At 44.1% G+C, this 14,344-nt stretch overlaps 1 protein-coding gene across 10 annotated transcripts in view; it reads right to left on the reverse strand.

The window, feature by feature from the left end:
* The window catches only part of MEGF11 (multiple EGF like domains 11), a 418,300-nt gene that overhangs the window by 116,089 nt on the left and 287,867 nt on the right, over positions 1–14,344 (reverse strand). For all 10 annotated transcript variants that reach the window (XM_083184347.1, XM_083184348.1, XM_083184344.1 and 7 more), the window contains 2 exons: positions 7,010–7,222; positions 5,205–5,379 (listed from right to left, as the gene is read on the reverse strand). In XM_083184347.1, coding sequence (XP_083040473.1) covers positions 5,205–5,379; positions 7,010–7,222 — 388 coding nt within the window. The remainder of the gene's footprint in view (positions 1–5,204; positions 5,380–7,009; positions 7,223–14,344) is intronic.

The following is a 14,344-nucleotide window of genomic DNA, read 5'->3' on the forward strand; positions in this document are numbered from 1 at the left end:
ATTTTTCTTCTGTGTGGCGTGAGATTAGGGTCATAGCATAGTTGGTGCGAAAGGGCGCGGTGAATTGCTAGTTCGCCATCCTGTTCGCACCTACCAGTGCAGACGGGGGATGGTGGTGATGGGCTGCGCCCATGGGAACACCCAGCTTTCATGGGTCTTCCCATGAAAACGCTGGGCATTCCCATGGAAATTAGGCAGTGACGCGGCTGCCAGCTGACATCACCGGATGTCAGCTGCCCGCCCTCTTCCCATATAGGGAACACATTTGGGTACTCCTTTAAATCATTCGATGGTCGGCGATCCTGGAAGGATTTGGCCCCTACACCCAAGGCTGCGAATGGATGTCTATGCAAAGTATCCATTCACAGCGGTGTGAGGAACTCGGCGAGCATTGGGGGAGCGGGCAGCGGTGCGAGCGACATTAAATGCACACGCATCGCTGCGATATTCCACAGTGTATAACTATGTAGAAAGGAAGGTGGTCGGGGATTTTTATAACATATTAACTAGAAAATTAGAGCAATATGTAAATTGGTAAAATATTGCCTGTAATAGGAAAATAGAGTAGTAGAGATGTAAATGTGGATAATGCTGGTAACTAAATCTAGTACAGTATATTAGTATTTGATACTGGTAGTCACATCACCTTGATGTAATAATACAGTATGTGTAGGCACCACATGAGGAGGTGGTTAGTGCCACACAAATGTACAGAACTACACATGAGTTTCTCACTCAGAGAGGTCAGACAGTTAGATCTGGGATATCTAGTGGCCTTTGCCCAAGTCTAATTAGGAAGAGTTCCAATGTGATGAGGATGTGATTTAGCTGCCAAGCTCCTGCAGGTCAGGAGGGGCAATGACTGACAGGTCACTGGGATTAGTGGGCAGCTATACACGCAACCTATTGGAAATAAATCAGGGAGATAAAAGCCTCATTAACGAGGCACAGGGACATTGATTAGGGCCGGTTAAAGGCCACAAACACACTGACGGGAATCAGATGAAGCAGTTCATTTAAAGGGAGGTGATAGCAGCAATCCGGGAGCAGCCAAGACTGGCAGGAAGAAGGGGAACGGGGAGGCAGGTGAAGGATAAGCAGGGAAAGTGCAGCAGGCAACAGAAGGGAGGTCGTAAAGAGGAGCGAGGGACACAGAACAGAACAGCCCACAGACAATATAGTCCCCAGGGCACCGAGGATGGAAGCAGAGGATGGTGCTGAACAATTAAGGATGCTGAAGTGATGAGCAGGCAGCAGAACAGCAGAGGGGAGATCACTCAGAGTCAGAAGGGGTCACTCAATGTGAGATCAGAGGTATTATCACTGCCATTACAAAGAATATTATAATGTGACATTTGATCATTTGTGGAGCACATCTTGCATTTTACCATACTGCACCAAAGACTGTGTGCCTGCAAGTACAGGCTACACTGGGCCATTCACATTCCGGATACATCTACAATAGCAACTGAAAAAAGGGGCTGGGATGTGATGGGCATTCACATATAAGTGCCCAAGGCTCACTTGGGCATTCTACAGGGAAACCATTGGCCAGTATGGTCGGACTGGTCGCCCCAGCCCTTCTGGCAATTGCCAAAAGTGCCAGATGGCAAGTTCGGCCCTGGGCGAGGGTGCCCTCAAACAAACACGTATTGTGCAGACCTGGATGTAAGTAACAACATTCTATAATTTTTTAGAAGCATTTATTTTGCACCGTGCAATAAATCATTGATGAGTTTTCATATGGCAAATCCAGCATATGTACTCTAACCCTGCACAAGGCCCTTAGTATATAAATTGATCATGAATCCCTCTATAGAAGAGCAAGCACAACACTGTCATAATAAAAATATTTCCATTGAAACAAATTGATCCCAGTGGCCCAAATAAAAATCTGTTTGTTATTTGATAGTCAGCAACCCCTTTAATTTGCAAGATTCACTGCGGCGATACAGATGTGAGTTCCTGCCAGAGCCCAGCTGCAAGTTATTCCCAAATTATAAATGTAAATTAATGTCACAGTTCAGGCGTTAATCATTCCCGCAAATCTGTACAAATTGCTCTTACAGGACAAGCATGGCTCACACCCACAGTGCAGAATAATGCAGAGGTCTCAATATACAGATACATAAAGTACAGGCCCTCAGCTAGTGACTGAGATCCGTGAATTACACTTAGTAGGGTTCTATAAATGAACTACAGTACATAGAAACATAGAATTTGCCGGCAGAAAAGAACCCCTTGGCCCATCTAGTCTTCCCCTTTACATAGTTAATACTAGTGACACCACTTCCACTTTACTTTCCCCGCTAACACACAACCAAAGTACATCACTCATACAGTATGTGAGCTCCATGGTACAGATGTGTATCTATCAGACAAGGAAGGATGACAACGGTGTGATGCAGCACATTTAACCATTGCCTCTATGAATAGGTTTCCTGGCGTATGATGTGAGACTGAGCGCAGTATAACGGCCAGCCCTTGCTCCTGAGACTATCGCAGCACGGTGGCATTTGAACTCCGTAGGATGATCTGGAGGTTTTTTTTCTGCCGCTGCAGCATTTTTCGAGCCAACAGCTGAGCTTAGCAAATAAACATGAGTGTCCGGCACTTCGGACTTGTTAAGATTTAAGATGCGGGGGTAGTCTCTTTACAAGAACTAATGAGGCTGCAGCCATGGGGGGAACATAGACACTGGCTGCTTATTTATTTTTAGAAGTACATGAAGAAAGACAAATGCCAGAGCTTGCAATCTAAAATATAATCAATTTGAGAGTGGGTACCTGCATTTTTCTTTCTCATGTGTGGTACTACAAGTCTCAGCATCTTAGCACCTCTTGATAGGTTTAAAATAAGATTGTAATCTAATTTCCCCCTCTCCATTTCCTCTGTATTTGTGTGTATATTATATTATATATCTTGTATACGTGAAGCACTTGCAGTTTCATATTGGCACCTGCCCTCTATATATTAGTATAGTCATTATTTAAAATGGTAAGACATGGATAGTATTAGTATTTAGCTGGGTAGACACTAGGGGGGTGATTCAGGTTGCTTAAATGCAACCCGCCGGGTGAGCGAACACCCACCCCAGGTGCAAATGCCTGCAGCATGGAAATGCATGCATTCACTGACACATCATTTATTTATTTACAGTTTCTTATATAGCGCATACATATTTCACAGCGCTTTACAGAGACTATTTCAACATTCACATCAGTCCCTGCCCCAGTGGAGCTTACAATCTATATTCCCTACCACATGTACACGCACACACAGACATTCTAGGGTTAATTTTGTTGGGAGCCAATTAGCCTACCAGTATAAATTTTTGGATTGTGGGAGGAAACCGGAGTACCCGGAGTAAACCCCATGCAAGTACGGGGAGAATATACAAACTCCCCACAGTTAGAGCCATGGTTGGGAACCGAACCCATGACCTCAGTGCTGTGAGGAAGTAATGGTAACCATTACACCACCCGTACTGCCCCAATGACACATCCATTCAGATGTGGCCGTACGGGCAAAAGATCCTTCGATGGTCGCCTACCATGAAAGGATTTTTCGCCCGCTCGCGGATAAAAGACAGTCTGAGATGACTCTTATCTGGGATGGAGATGGCCGAACAGGCTTCGGCCCACCTGTGTTTGCATGGGAACACCCACAGGTTTTTTTGAGGAGGGTCTGTGATGTCAGTGATGACTATTTCCAGCCTGTCTCAGTCTCAGGTTAGTGGAACCACCAGACTTACAGTTGAACAGAATAAAATCCTTTCAATGATCCGCGAATTGCGTATGGATTTGGAACTGGATGCCAATAAGCTATACACGGGCAATTCTCTCACAATTTTACAAAGGGCGGTTACTCTTTCTGCCTGGGCAGTGGCTTACTAATCACAGACCACTGTGATTTCCTACATTAGCGATCAACTCTGAATCAGGCACATAGAGCGTACACAGGGAATGATTTATACAAATGATATCTTCAGTGGCCACATCCAGGAGTATAGCTGCCACTGAATATAACCTCAGATCGAGCTGCGTGTACAGACAACAAATGCAAGGGTGATAAAGAGAGATAAACGTCCAGCTGATTGGCTGGACGTTTATCTCTCCTTATCACCCTTGCATTTATCTCTTGTTAAGGCTTAATACATCTGCCCCAAAACCTTGTAAAGTGGTGATAAAGTGGAAAGTAATGCACCAGCAAATAAACCCTTCCTACACTAACTGTCATTTTTCAAATACAGCTGGTTGGTGCTTTATCACCTTCCCTGTTATCACTGCTTTATAACTTTACCAGGCTTACTGCATTATGTTTAAAGTATCCATCAATAGTGCCAGGCAAATGAATGTTTTCAAGAACACTGCGTTTACCATTCATATACACTATAAACATATCAAAAATATATCAAGGATTTCTAAGTCGCGGTTCAGTAAACATATCTTACACTGCGCTTACAGGAACACAGTGATCATACAGTATATTACATTAGATCTAAGTCTGATTACGACCCTGCAGGGTGGAGGATTTACCATCTGAGGTATATAATTGTAGATTCCAAACCCTCATTTTGCCAATTTAAACCCTCACCGGGAAATCTGTGGATTACAAAGTTCTAAAGGCTCCACATGTTACTTATCAAACTGCTTATCTCTCTTGAATGAGGCCTGCAGGACAAGAAGGTAAAAAAACAACAACTATGGAAATATCATAAAAGATCAGCTGGTGGCGACAGGATGCTGAATGTAGTAACACAAGAGAACCTTGTCTCTCTGGTTATGCAAATGCACAATCCTGTATTCGGAGGGGCGGATAGAGTGGTTTAATTTCCATAAACATAACATTACATTAGATAACACCAATGATAATCCATTGTCATTCTCTGTTCTAATTAATGATGCAAGATCGTATCTGTCTTGTCCGGAACATACTGCACCAAATAGCGGGAAAAAGATTAAACAGCAGCTAGAAATAACATGTGAATGAGCAAAAGATCATATAATATGGTATATGCAGTGGTGTACAATAAATTGTCTGGATTTAAATATGATTGTAGCTAAAAAAAACAGAGAAAGGAAGAAACACACATGACTGAGGTCTTGACGATGAGGTAGTTAAATGATGAGATGTACTAGTCATGAAGCCAGGAAGAGCGCAGACAAATGGAAGTAGAACGTGGTGCTTAGCCCTGTCCTTACCGTGAATCCAGGAGCACAGAGACACCTCCCTGTCATACTGTCACAGTCAGCTCCATTGTAACAGGCGCACAGCTGCTGACAGCCCTCCCCATAGAACCCAGGGCGGCAGGGTTCCTCGCAGTACAAGCCACTCCAACCTGCCCTGCAGGTGCACTCCCCAGACAGCGGGTGGCAGCTGGGAGAGGAGAGAGAAGAACGTGTTAGCTTGGGGCTGTGGGGTGTGTGCGTTACAACTAATTAAAACAATACATCGAGGTGTCAGCGGCCAGCAAGGCTGGGACCCTACTTCCTGCAATTCATCCACCCGCGGTAACCCTGCAATCCATTCATCTGCCATAATCCAGCTCCTCAGGGAGAAAATATATTATTTAAATGTGCGGAGAGAGAGACAGACATATTATTTTGCAAACATGAGTTCAGCCGGAGAATATAACAACCATAAAGTGAATTAGGAAGCTCTTCACATCTTTTTCTCAAAAGACAGACACAGGTTAGGGCACTGGGTAATAGGGACAAAAGTTAGCATTGTGCATTCACTGAATTACATTACTGATGAGCTTCAGTGGTGGCAATTGATCATGTTTACATTTATTTCACAGTGAGGTTTCCATAAATTGGTTTCACTTGTGAGTTGGATATTTTCACCAGTTAGTTCAGTATGAAATGCTGTTACTAATGAGTTTGTTAATTTATGGTTTCCACCAGTGGTTTGGTGTCAAATGTTTACACCAGTGATGACTTCACCAATCCAGTGAGCTCAGGATCAGAGGGCTTTACCAGTGAGCTCAGGATCAGATGGATTCCCATGTGCAGTGAGTTCTGGATCAGATGGCTTCCACAATGCAGTGGGTTCAGGATCAGATGGCTTCCACAATGCAGTGACTTCAGGATCAGATGGCTTCACCATTGAGCTCAGGATCAGATGGCTTCTCCACTAACTTTGGGAACAGATGGTTCGATCAGTGACTTCAGGACCAGATGGCTCCAGCAGTGAGTTCAGGACCAGATGGCTCCAGCAGTGAGTTCAGGACCAGATGATTTTATCAGTGAATTTAGGATCAGATGGTTACATCAGTGCAGTAAGTTCAGGATCTCCAGGAACCGATGATGCATGAGGTGGCAACCCTACTAGTGAGCCGGGTATTTGCTAGTTTCACCAAATAGTCTGGTGTGGGATCATTTCACCAGTGAGTCTGGTATGTGATAGCTCCACCAATTAGTCTGGTGTGGGATCATTTCACCAGTGAGTCTTGTATGTGATAGCTCCACCAATTAGTCTGGTGTGGGATCATTTCACCAGTGAGTCTGGTATGTGATAGCTCCACCAATTAATCCGGTATGGGATCATTTCACCAGTGAGTCCAGTATGTGATAGCTTCACCAAATAGTCTGGTGTGGGATCATTTCACCAGTGAGTCTGGTATGTGATAGCTCCACCAATTAGTCCGGTATGGGATCATTTCACCAGTGAGTCCGGTATGTGATAGTTTCACCAATTAGTCCGGTATGGGATCATTTCACCAGTGAGTCCGGTATGTGATAGTTTCACCAATTAGTCCGGTATGGGATCATTTCACCAGTGAGTCCGGTATGTGATAGTTTCACCAATTAGTCTGGTATGTGGTCGTTTCACCAGTGAGTCTGGTAGAGGATGGTTTCAACAGTGAGTTTGCTATAAGATGTTTTTATTAGTAACAAATAAACTTAATTTGGTTTTATAGTAGCATAAAACATGTTTAAATGCTAAATTTAGCCATGTCATCTATCCTCATGGAATAATATAAAGAAAAAAATAGTATACATACCCACGGGTGTTGGTCAGGTTACATGGGCAGTTCTTGTTACATTTGAGGCCATACAACCCCTCTGCACACACACGCTCCTCGCAGAGGATGCCCTTAAAGCCTGGCTCGCACAGGCACGCCCCATTGATATGGTAACACTTGGCTCCATTTTGGCAATCGCATCTTTCCGCACACTGGTAACCATACGTACCAACAGGGCACTCCTCCTGGCACCTAAGTAGCACAAAGACAATAGCTAAGTAAGCAAATAGTAACAGCAATGGCAGGAAAGTATATATTCTCAAATATTTGTTTCAATGTTTAGATTAAGAAACCAGAATATTACTATCTCATATACTGTAAAAAAATTCTCCTTTAGAGGAACTATGCCAATGAAAGGATATACTGTACCTAATAAAAGGAATCATAACAATAACAAAATAATAACATGCATTAGCTTGTACAGTACGTGCAATCCTCCAGCTTTTATTACATACTGTATATATTATTATCACTTTGGCACTGAGGGGTAGATATATGAAGCAGTGATAAGGGAGGAGAAGTGATAAAGTGCCTGGTACTTTATCACCAACCAATCAGCTCCTGACTGTTAATTTACAGGCTGGGTTTAAAAAAAGAGACAATCAGGAGCTGATTGGCCGGTGATAAAGTACCAGGCACTTTATCACTTCTCATCCCTTATCAGTGCTTCATACATATATCCGACAGTGGGGATTATAGGGTCGACAATAATTAGGTCACCCCTAAACTGACCCCAAAAAGGTTGACATCCCCAACCTTACAAGGGGGAAAGGTCGACATGAGTTTTTCAAGTTTTTATAGTGTCAATTTCTGCTTTTGAGCAGGTGAACCCCCAATTAGGGTACCTCGTACCCCTGCATGTCTCGCTTTGCTCACTCGCTGTGCTTCAGGCCAAGTCACTAGGTGTACTAAACTTTACCGTGCCCACTCGTAATCCACATGGATGGTAAAGTATGACAAAGTACCAACATTTTTTTTAAACAATCATAGAAAACGCATGACAACTGTTTATGTGCTGACCATTGCTACAGTATGTCGATCTTTTGCATGTGTCAAACTATTTATTTACAGTTTCTTATATAGCGCAGCAGATTTCGTTGCGCTTTACAATAGTAGACAGTGATAAAACAAACTGGGTAACAACATACAGACTTGGAGGTAGGAGGGCCGTGCTGCAAGCTTACAATCTATAGGGATATAGGAGGGAAACACAAGGACAGGCATCAGTAATAGCATAGCAGTCCCACCAAGTTACAAGTCCAGAAGGGAAGCTATATTATACATAAGTGCCTCAGAGGGTAATGCGTGTGGTACTTAAATATGATAGGCTTGCCTGAAGAGGTGAGTTTTCAGGGAACGCTGGAAAGTTTGGAGGCTAGTGGAGAGTCTTATTGTGTGTGGAAGGGCATTCCATAGGGTGGGAGCAGCCCAATGAAAGTCCTGTCATAGTGAATGGGAGCTAGTGATCCGTGCAGAAGAGAGACGCAGATCTTGTGCAGAGTGGAGTGGTCGAGATGGGAGATATTTTGTGATAAGTGCAGAGATATAAGCTGGTGCAGTATGGTTAATAGCTTTATATGCAAGTAGGAGTGTTTTATATTGAATATGGTAAGATACAGGCAACCAATGTAGGGACTAGCAGAGTGGATCAGCAGACGATGAGCGTCTTGCAAGGAAGATCAGCCTAGCAGCAGCATTTAGAATGGATTGCAGTGGTGAGAGTCTGTTCTTGGGAAGACCAGTTAGGAGACTATTGCAATAATCAATGCGGGATATAATGAGTGCATGGATAAGAGATTCAGTAGTGTCTTGTGTGAGATACGGTCGTATTTTGGATATGTTTTTTCGATGCATCTAACATGATTTGGAGACAGATTGAATGTGCGGAAGAAAGGACAGTTCAGAGTCGAGGATGACACCTAAGCAACAAGCTTGTGGGGTAGGGTAGATTGTTGAGTTGTCAACAGCGAATGAGATATCAGGATGGTAACTGTTCTTAGTTGGCGGGAATATAAGTAATTCCGTTTTGGTAATATTGCGTTTGAGTTGGCGAGAAGACATCCAAGATGAAATGGCAGAGAGACATTCAGAGACGCGGCCCAAAACCACTGGTGACAACTTAGGGGTTGATAGATAGATTTGAGTATCATCCGCATATAAGTGATACTGAAATCTGAAAGAGCTGATTAGTTTGCCAAGAGAGGAAGTATAGATTGAGAAAAGCAGAGGACCTAAGACTGAGCCCTGCGGAACTCCGACTGACAGAGGTAGTGAAGAGGAAGTAGTCAGAGAAGCGACCACTGAAAGAGCGATCAGATAGGTAAGATGTGAACCAGGAAAGGGCTGTATCATTAAGACCTAGGGAGTGCAGTGTTTGTATAAGAAGAGTGTGATCCACAGTCTCAAACGCAGCAGAAAGATCTAGAAGAATAAGTAGTGAGTAATGGCCTTTACACTTGGCAGTTACAAGATCATTCACCACTTTAGTCCACTGTCCACCTAATGCATTTCGACCAATGATGTTTGACCTATTGACTTTCGACCTAATGCATGTTGATGGAAAGTGCGGATCTATTTGGCATTGTTCATTAAAGCTTATATTGTAGAAGTCAATCAGTGCTGATGCTCCTCTGTTCTATGGTGGTGTTGCCAATCATGATGTGCCTTCCCCCAAACGCTCAGATGACTCTTCTCACCTAGGGCCAGATCCACTAAGCTTCAAAAGTGATAGAATGGAGAGTGATAAGCAACCAACCAATCAGCTCCTGCCTGACATTTTTCAAACACAGCCTGTGACATGGCAGGTAGTAGCTGATTGGCTGGCTGTTTATCACTCTCCATTTTATCACTTTTGAAGCTTAGTGCATCTGGCCCCTATTCACTGAATGAACTCTGAGCTGGCAGCTGCATTCTTCAGGAGCATTGACGCACACAACGGCGCTGTGGTGGTGTCATTGTTTTCACAATCATAATATGGGAGAATTCCCTTTGATGCATACATTTTCTTCCATATACTGGTGCCTAATTCTTTGCCTATACTGCAAGTCACAAGACAAATATATCTAGTGTACTAAACACTACATGAACGCAAGGATTCTATTATTATTTAAAGCAGCTTTTATATAAACTCAAGTACATCTAAGCTCTGTGGTCTTTTGCCATTTCTCTAGAAGCGGAACTTTCTGTGCATGTAAGCTACGGATGAGGCCATTGTGTACAGGGATCAGATGCTGAGTCTCCTCACCTCCTACATGCACCGTGCCTAGAACACCAGCCTGCCTCATTCTGACTGCACGGGGTGTGCGGCCAGCACAGTACACACCTGCTGAGATGTGGCACACATAATCACACATGGCTGCGTATGCCACTGCTGGGGAAAATAAGCCTGCTTTAGATGAAGAAATTCTATGTGACAAAATTAGATCCCAGGATTATTTTCTACTTAATGGCAGTAGATTCATTTTATAGATAAAAGCAATATATTTGGATTCTTCTTACAACTGTAATATACAGTGTACCCTATTTGACACCCTTGCAACAAAGGGAACTGCTTTACACCGTCCGTGCTGAGCGTGCTATGGGAAGAAGACCACTCCTGGGGCCAGGGGCCTGTATCCCTGGAGCAGACTGGGGTCCAGGAACTGCACACAGAATACTAATCACTAGATATCCAGAGCAAGGACAAGTCTCGCTTAACACTTTCTGCTCTGTTGCCTGCTCCGTCAGTGACATTAATAAAGGATTAGTACACCCTAGGGGGAAACAGAAAATCAATATCATATGAACTATACTATAAAATACCCAGAATTACACTAATGTAGACCTGCCGGCATGGACGGGGGGATTACATGGATTAAAACCCCATATACACACATTCTTATTTACTTGCTCAGATTTTCTGCATTATTAAAAAAGAAAACAGATATAAATTATAGTCACCTTCACATTGGTGCTGCTTGTGTCATGAAGTAAGAAGAACTGGGAGCTAGTAACCTTTTTTTAGTATTTAAAAGGGGACATGGTCGGTTGGTCGACCTAAAGATGATCGACAGTCATTAGGTCGACACCATTGGGTCGACATACTGGAAGGTAGACAGGTATCTAGGTCGACACGGGACAAGTTCGATAGGTGTCTAGGTTGACACAAGCATTAGGTCGAAATGGGTTAGGTCGACAGTCAAAAGGTTGACATGGGGTTTTTCACTGTTTTTTGAGCCGACATGTGCCGACAGGCAGTATTTCATGCCCTACCATCCACTAGGGTGTGGTGGGAGAATAAAATAGTGAACAGAACCCGAAGCATGGCGAGCGCAGCACTTAAAATTGTGTCCATGTCGACTGTGTCGACATTCAGGTTAAAAAAAAAACAGTGAAAAACCCCATGTTGACCTTTTGACCTAACCCATGTCGACCTAATGCTTGTGTCGACCTAGACACCTGTCGACCTTGTCCCATGTCGACCTAGACACCTGGCGTGACAGCACATGGACATGTGATCACCCATGTAAAACTGCATAAGGCTCTGTGTGAGTGGGCGAGGCTCATTGGGCAAATGTGATTTGCCGGACGTGAGTCGTGCCGCTGTTAGAACTGAATTGGTTAAGGCTCTATCAACCGCAAGGATACTGCAACTGGAAATTAAATATTGACGACTCATGTCCTTTACATAATTAGCTCCCCCTTCACAAACAAGCAATTCTGCTAACTTGTTTAGTTAGAGATCAAACAGCTCAGGCTGCTAATGAATTTTATACAAACACCCTATTAATGAACACAACAGATAATCACAGAAGGCTGAAGATGTGTTCTCACCACTTGCCTGATGCACGTGCACCAGCCTCACACAGCTTACAGCGGCCAGACCTAAGGTTACCGTTTCAAAGACAAATGACTGGGTAATAAGGGGTCAGACCCGAAGGCTTCCTCGTGAATGCCAAAGGAATGTATTCCAAACGATCAGGAAAACCAGGTTATTTTTGAGATTCAGGGCCGGCGCCACCACTAGGCAAATCTAGGAATTTGCCTAGGGCGCCGGCCACTGGAGGGCAGTATTTCGCCCCCCCTTGCCGCCCGGGTACCTGTCCTGAGGCGTATATGTGCGTAAAAGCTGGCGGCGGCGGCAGTGGGGGGTCCCTGCAGTCAATAAGAAATAACGAGAGCTATCCGCCAGGCTATGCGGAAGCGCTTCTGTTTTGGAAACACTGGCCGCACGGCGCACGCTGATTGGCTAAATCTCAGCCAGTGTTTCCAAAACAGAAGCGCTTCCGCATAGCCCGGCGGATAGTGCTCGTTATTTCTTATTGTCTGCAGGGACCCCCCGCTGCCGCCGCCGCCGCCAGCTTTACAGCGCCGCAGGACAGGTACCCAGGCGGCAGACACCGGGCGCCCCCACCCCGACTTGCCTGGGGCGCTCTGGTGCCTTGCACCGGCCCTGATGAGATTATGTTTTTAATAAAAGTATTCATTTAAAACTTCTCATTCCATGAAGGAGAAAACAAGGACACAACAGACCATCATGTACGTACACAACTATTCAAGGTGGGTCTGCACTTTAAACATACATGAAAGAGAAAACGATTTATAGACATACATATGGAAAACACTGTATATGGTACATTTTAACATATAATTACAAAAGATTTAAAAAAGCAGCAAAAGATTCTATAATTCTTTTCAGAAGCAGAATTTTAGCCAGAAATCATAGTTTATGGACTACGTATGTCACTTCTAAACACATGCAAAGTTACAATTAGACAAATGGTGTAAAATTCTGGGAACGCACCAGGGCAGTCTGTCCACTACAAAGTTATGCTGCTAGTGGCCCTTATTCTGGTTCACGCGCAAAGGCAAATTCCTTCTCAAATGGACAAAATCATGTGCACTGCATGGGGCGGGGGGGGGGGGGGGGGCAAATGTAACATTTAGATTTGGGTGGGTTATTTTGTTTCTGTGCAGGAAAAATACTGGCTGTATTATTTTTACACCGCAATATAGATCTCACTTTTAAGAAAATTCTAAATCTACGTTACATCTGCCCCACCTGCAGTGAACATGGTTTTGTGCATTTGAGAAGGAATTTACCAGAATAAGGGTAGAGTGACAGATGCTCAATTGCTCCATTACATCAATTTATTGCCAGCCCCTGAGAGATTAAATAGGGTGCACTTGCCAGTGATTGGCCGTGTCGGTTATGTGGTCGGGACCTGCCTTCCCAGGATTGGCTGAACATATGAGTGATAGCATTCCATCTGAGTGGCATCATGGTGCCCACAGACCGGATGCACAGGAACCAGGGAGTGGTTCCGGTTGATAGATTTACACATGCGCAAATATGTGTGTGTGTGCAGACCCTTCTCCATCGGAACGGGGCTGAATTGCCTGAATCAGGCTCATTGTTTTCAGTCGATGGCCTTTTGTGCCACTGTTATTCAAATAACTGAAAATGTCCAAAACTGGGCTGATAATATATAAAAATAAAATAGAAATGTATATATGGAACACAATAAGGCTGCCATTTTGGGGCAGATGCGCTAATGAAAACTACTATATTTGCCATTCATTTCTATGGGCGCCCAGGCATATCAGGGACACCCAGATCTCCAAAGGCATCCCAAGCGAAGTTGAGCCGACCAATAGTCAAAGACTTTGCATGGCTTTATACGCTAGCTGTCAGCTACTATGGGCCGAAGGTGCCGGTCAGCGGTGGAGCCACTTATGGGAATCCTACAGACCTATTTCTGGACAGAGAGTTACTACTGGTCCAAAATCATTCCATGGCACACATCAAAGTCAGCATTGCTAAAAGTAGGAATACATTGGTCCATATCCCAAGGAAGGCAGATTGGATATGGTGATTATAGCTCCTTTAGGTCAGGTTGAGTAGTTGGTTTCCTATGCCGTGGAACCCCTGGCAGCGTGCATTAACTGAATTATTTCCCAGTGTGTTCCACAGCTACAGATGTATCTATTTTTATATAGAATAAATGTACTGTTCTCAGTTGTTTATCTAATAAATTGGACCCTTAGGTGCAGGGGCAGTTTAATATAGGAGTGGACTTGTGTGCAGGCGCCATGCAGCCCCCCTTCTGTCTTGAAGTGCAGTGAATTGTGGCTTCACCAATATGCCTGTCTCCATATTTTCCAAGGGCCTTGGAGTACTGGCTGGTGCAGGACTCCGGAGTGGTAGAGTATAAGTATAATAGGATGCAGGTTTTGCGGTGTGGGTCGCACACCATGAGCCCATTTTACTGTAGTTACTGTAGATACAGTAATGCTCAGATGCACATACAGCATCTTTGAGTGTCCAGCCAGCAT

The sequence above is a fragment of the Crinia signifera genome, chromosome 4 (assembly GCF_055691185.1).
Source record: "Crinia signifera chromosome 4, ASM5569118v1, whole genome shotgun sequence".
Lineage (NCBI taxonomy): Eukaryota > Metazoa > Chordata > Amphibia > Anura > Myobatrachidae > Crinia > Crinia signifera.